Raw genomic sequence first — 5,877 nt, forward strand, 5'->3', positions numbered from 1 at the left:
ACCTCTGTTCAAAAGGTATAAACGGCAGTTTTGGAGTGGTCAAACTGCTAGGAATGAAAACAATATGATTCCTTTTTTCTGAAGCTGAAATACCTCGCTGGGTTAGGAAGTTCTCTACCAGTGGCAAACGTGTTGAATTGTCAAGTTGACAACTCAAACAATGTGGTTAATGTCTCACATAGACCTATGCTTAATCTTGCTGGTTGATCTATGCATGGAGGTGAGGACAGGATAATATGGGGCCTCAATTCTAATAGCAAATCAGACTGGAACTAAACCTAACCCTTCATCTGTTGTATTGCAGGCCAAGGATTTGTCTTTGCAAACTGCATCGAAGCTTACAAAGCTCAAATCATGTTGTATCAGTGTTGGGAACCACATTGGAGAAACCAACCAATCCACAGGACATCCCAAAACCGAGTACAAGTCAATTTACAAAACAAACCCTGGAAATATTATTAACAGGACTACACTATGAATACAAGATCAAAATGGAACTAACAAAATTCAGGGCTAATCCCCCTACATATTCTTACAATGTAAATTAATATAAATACCATATGCCTATTCCTGGAGAGAAAAAAGAAACCAAAAGTCAATGTAGGACATTCAATAAAAACCTTGATAATTTCTTTCTCAAACATCCCAATGCCTTGTAAGATGATATTTTGAGTCTGGATTTATTGCTGGTGCTGGAGGAGACATTTGAATTTCCTTGGCTCCATCTGCTTCCAGATCTTGAACATTGAGAAGCATTCATCCAGTCCATGAGCTCCAGCAGTGTCAATGCGTTCTCGGATCCTTTAGAACTCCCGTTCACTGATATGTTGGACAAAGCTTGAATTACGTTTTCTGTCATTATCATTTTACAGTATCCTGTGTTCTCGTAGCATAGAAACAGGAGCAACTCAACACCAACTTCTTGTTCTTCCTTTTTACTGGATTCCAAGATTGTGGCGATCGAAGTACATAAACCAGCTTCAACAGCTTCAATTCTAGCCTCCTCAATGTCACGTATGTTGTTCATAATCCCAACGCAATACCCTGCAACATTTGGATCTTCAAGAAAAGAAACCAACTTTGGAATATAACCCAAATATGTAATATGGTAACCAACATTGCTGCCATTCGATAAATTCCATAGGATCTTCAGAGCAACCATGTTAAATTCTGTGACTGTAGTGTCCAGAAGTTTTAGGATGGAAGGCAAAATGCCACATGCCACAATTCTGGACTTATAGTACTGTTGCCAGGATAAGATTTCCAGTATTGCAAGGCACTCTCTAGTTGTTTCTGAATCCAGTAATGATGCCAACAAATAGATAACATCTTCGTGACAGGGCGGTAATTCGATTCTGCAGGTAAGAACAGATACTTTTATCAATCAAGTCTGGAAATATGTCGGACACGAATGAAGAGTCAGAACAACATAGGCGAATAATATAGACATTCAATCAAAAACAGATTTAAATGGCATTGGAGTGCCAATCAATGTTACCTGCGGCCACTTAAAATCGCCAAAAGCACCTCTGCTCCATCTTTTTGCATTTTTACATCACATAAATCATTTGCATCCTTTAAAAATTTAATCACAGGAACAACATGACTATTTGAAAAGGTCAAATGCTGGGCCTTATCGTTGTCTTCTAGTAGCCCTTTGACATTTTGAACAGCCTTGCATTGAGATATCCAGGAATGTTTATCAAGTTCAGAAAGACAGCCAACACGAATACCATCAGTACTTAACTGATGATGATGTATTCGATGGTGGGAATCCGCAGCAACCTGAGGCAGCATGGACTTAATCTCATCATTAGATTTCCTGTCCGAAAAATCTAAACTCGAATCAGTACTCACTGAGTCAAGTGTGACGCTCCCTATTTCGAGTCGAAAACCAAGCACGGAAATGCCAAAGCTGGCAATGGAGCAGGAAGAAGGTTGACGTAAGGAAAGCAGGGAAGGAACTGGTTTTACATGTTGAGGAACATTGATGCCATGCCTCAAAAGCCACTTAGAAATAAGGGCTTTCATTGCTAAATTTGGTGTGAGGGAAAATTGCATCAACTTTGTATTAGTCACAGGGCACATCTGGTTGCCTTCATTAAACCACTTCTCGATCCAAACTCGTTCGAATGTTTGCCCAGAAGCAATAATTACAGGATCATAAAGCAATCTCTTAGAGATTGGGCATATGATTTGGTCAGGAGTTATAGGAAGGAAGAAATCATAGCCTGAAGTTTCAACATTTTCATCTCCATCTTCTTTCATCAATGAAAAAAGGCTTTCTTCTTCCGTTCTTTCAGGTTGGAGTTGCCAAATTAACCTGCCATGTTTCTTGAGAAGATACAAGAGATAAGTCAAGACTTTCCTTTTATTTGGATTTGTATCCTGGACACTTCCAAGCAGTTTCTTGATGGATCTTTTCTCTATCAAAAGAGCAAAAGGAGATGTAATACTCAGTCTCAAAGAAGAAAGTCGAAGAGCCTCGATTTCGGATTGCTTCCTGGAGGCTGATGCAGATTTGTCATGTTCTAACAGTGCAATTATAGCTGCTCCAGCTTCATGTTCTGAAGCTTCTAATTGAAACCTTGCACTTCTAAGTTCATCTATAATTCCAGCTATCTGTAAACAGTAATGTCTCCTTTAATCACAATCAAGGAAACTGCAGCTATCTCACAAAACAATATATCTATATATACCATTCCTATGTTATTCCGCCTCCCTTAAAATTTGACATATACACGTATACGGCACTCGCATCTGAGTCCAAATAACTTAGTATCATTCCATCATTAGAGTAAGAACAGAACCAAATAATGCATGGAATGACTAAAGTAAATCAAGCACTTTATGATCCTCCTGCGAGGAAATTTAAAAAAAAAGACTGAATAGTTCTCGAGTATTATTACAAACCTTTGCAGCCAACACCGATGGAACCATTTCTCGAACTTGAATCATGCAAATCTCCAAAGTGTTCCGAATTTTATCACACTTCAAGAGTAAACCTTTACCTGTAATGGCCTAAATATTTGATAAATACGATTGTTATACAAATTATGTCAATATCCTCATAATTATGTGAATGGCTTACTGAATAAATTGGACCATCGTAAACCTAACATGAGATTTTGTTTCTTAATAAAACAACAATCTGGGACTATAATAACAACGCCTAGATTCAGCAGATAACTGTTTCATACATATTTTATTTCTTACGTAAACAGAAAAGTAAAAAAAATTAAGAAGTACCAAGTAGAGTTTGCTGGATTCAGAACAGAGCTGGATTAGTAAGTTGGCTTTATCCATTGCCGATTGTAATGAGCATAATGCACGCATTCCTAATGTGCATCCTGGCCGAGCTGACTCAAGAGCTGCAAACATGGGCGAAATGCTATCAACGAGTTTCTTCAGCTCCAAGCACATTAACCGATGTATCTGCATCCATTGGCGATTGATAAGTATACAAACAACAAAATCTCTCAATACCAAAATGATACCTTCTTGGATAATATTCTGAAGAAGTGGAAATAACCCCGACTGTGGTAAGGTTCTTAGTTAATTTCATTATGTGGGATATTTTATAGAGCTTAGCTAAGAGGATCAAATAAGGAGATAGTAAGAGCGGTTCTCCCTTTCTTTTAACAAAAATAGTCAACTTTTTGTTTGCAACGCTTCCTTTCTCTATGAAAGAACACTGCAACAGCTCGGACTATATCAAACTCTGATTCTTCTAGGGCAAATATGGTCTAAAAGCAGTTAACACTTACCTTAATGGTGCTGTGATATGGAAGGTCAACACTCTGAGTAGCACCAAGTTCCATATCGTAACAGTATCCTCACCCTACACATTGACCAAAACATTTGGGGCACTTAAATGATTATATTTGCATAATATATCATTTACACATCCGAATTCCTGATTACAGTTACATGAATACTTCCACCAATTATTTTGCCAACATTATATTATCTGTTAAGTGAAATATAATTGAAAATAATGGAAACCAGAGGATTGTTATGGACCAAGTAGCCTTGCAAAAATCTCTTTGAGAAGTTGAACCTTAAAGTGTCAAATAGAACTAAAAAGAAAACTTACCCGGTTATTCTACTGCCAGAAACTCAGCAAACAGATCCGTTAAAGACCCAAGATTGAAACATGAAGATGAAGGGCAAAGGAAAGTGTAATCACAATGAAACTATAGCTCGAGGTATCACATGCCCGTGGAACTAGTTTTCTTATTCAGTTTATACTTCATATTTCATAGAATAAAAAGAAAACAATAGGATTTATGAGAAAAACAGTCATTGTCAGAAAGACTCCATATTTCCACAAGAAAATTTCCAGGCGGTGGCTAATGTGTGTGAGAGAGAGGAATAGGATTGTCCACTTATCTTTTGTCTGTTTAGAAGCACACCAAATGCCTCCAAGATACAGTTGACTCTTCCGAAATGGTAAAAAAGGGAAATAAAATGTTAAAACGACCTCCAAGCTGGGGGACAAAGGCAGAAATTTTTTTTAATGGGATGAAATTAAATTTTAATTTTTATAATAATAAAAATGTAAATAATATATTTATAATTTTTAAAGGATTAAATTAAATTTTAATATTTATATCAGGAGTTAAAATATAATTTTATATTTATTAATTTAAAATTTTAAAACATTTAAAGTACTTAAATAAAAATTTTCTTATTTTAGGGGTTGGCAGTGCTACTCCTTGCCTCCGTTTGTTAGGGTGAAACAAGACATAGACATTAACATGACAATGAGAGGACAAGTGTGAAATCAAAGAAATCAGTGTGATTGGACATCTTTTCACCAATAAAGAATACCATGCTTTTGCTTTAGCCTTCTCTCCCTCGACAAGGAATCGGTTTTCTGACCGTGTTAAGTTTGGTTGGTGTGATTACTTTGTCTATGGTTTTGGGGATTTTTCTTTTATAGGGTTAACCTTCGCTTACTTCTTTTTTTTAAGTTTCAAGAATTTCATAGAGTAAGTATAAGATTTTCAAGTGGTGATGGGGAGTGTGATAGGAATGGATTCCAAGACTCAGATCGACGTTCTCTTAACAAAGGAATATATATATTCTTTGTGTTTTTGGAGCTTAATATTGTGTTAATGCATCATTCTTTCTGTTTTGTATTGCCACAGTAAATTCTAAAAGTAACATCTCTGTTACGTAGAAATAAGCTTATAGAGTGTCATTATCAATGTAGGCTGAGCCCAACTCAAGTATAATCTCTAGCTTTCAAGATCACTGATGCATATACATTAAACTTCACCAATGCAGATTAAGAGTCTGTTTGATTGGCAGTAAAATGTTTTTCGTAAAATGATTTCTGGAAAATATTTTACTTTTCTGTAAAATGATTTACTGGAAAATATTTTCTGGTGTTTGATTGAATCTGTGTAAAATATTTTCTGCTGTTTGACAGATTTCCTGAAAATATTTTTCAGAAAAGTTGTTTTTACATATATTAATAAATTTATATACATATTAATAAATTTTTATATTTTAAATTATTTTTACACATATTGCAATGATTTATTTATAAATAAATTTTTTATTAATAAAAGTTTTATCTAATTAAATTCCAAATGTTCATCTATTTGTAAATTATACCGATTTGATTTTACTTCTTCATTATTAAAACATTTATTTGTATTTAAATTTTATATTAATTTGATTCTACTTTTATCCAATCTGATTCTTGTGATACATATATTTAACATGAGATTTAAATTAAAATAAAAAATACTGTAATTATTAGAAAATTTCATTTTTATTTAAAAACTAGTATATTGTATTAACTCGTACTAAATGATATGTCAAACTTAAATTGCTACATTAATATATATTGGGTAACTAATGCAA

General features: G+C 34.7%; 1 protein-coding gene across 2 annotated transcripts; it reads right to left on the reverse strand.

The window, feature by feature from the left end:
• Positions 1–431: 431 nt before the first annotated feature.
• Positions 432–4,440, reverse strand: LOC107921004 (U-box domain-containing protein 5). Of its 2 annotated transcripts, XM_016850853.2 has the most exons (6): positions 4,097–4,440; positions 3,768–3,841; positions 3,250–3,435; positions 2,914–3,021; positions 1,499–2,622; positions 432–1,355 (listed from the first exon to the last, which is right to left on the reverse strand). In XM_016850853.2, exons 2-6 carry the CDS (start codon positions 3,819–3,821, stop codon positions 596–598), a joined length of 2,232 nt encoding a protein of 743 aa, XP_016706342.1. In that variant the 5' UTR covers positions 3,822–3,841; positions 4,097–4,440; the 3' UTR covers positions 432–595. The 2 variants fall into 2 exon arrangements, with proteins under 2 accessions (XP_016706342.1, XP_016706343.1); XM_016850854.2 differs by lacking the exons at positions 3,768–3,841; positions 4,097–4,440 and having other exon boundaries at positions 2,914–3,011; positions 3,250–3,391.
• Positions 4,441–5,877: the final 1,437 nt, after the last annotated feature.

The sequence above is a fragment of the Gossypium hirsutum genome, chromosome D01 (assembly GCF_007990345.1).
Source record: "Gossypium hirsutum isolate 1008001.06 chromosome D01, Gossypium_hirsutum_v2.1, whole genome shotgun sequence".
Taxonomy (NCBI): domain Eukaryota; kingdom Viridiplantae; phylum Streptophyta; class Magnoliopsida; order Malvales; family Malvaceae; genus Gossypium; species Gossypium hirsutum.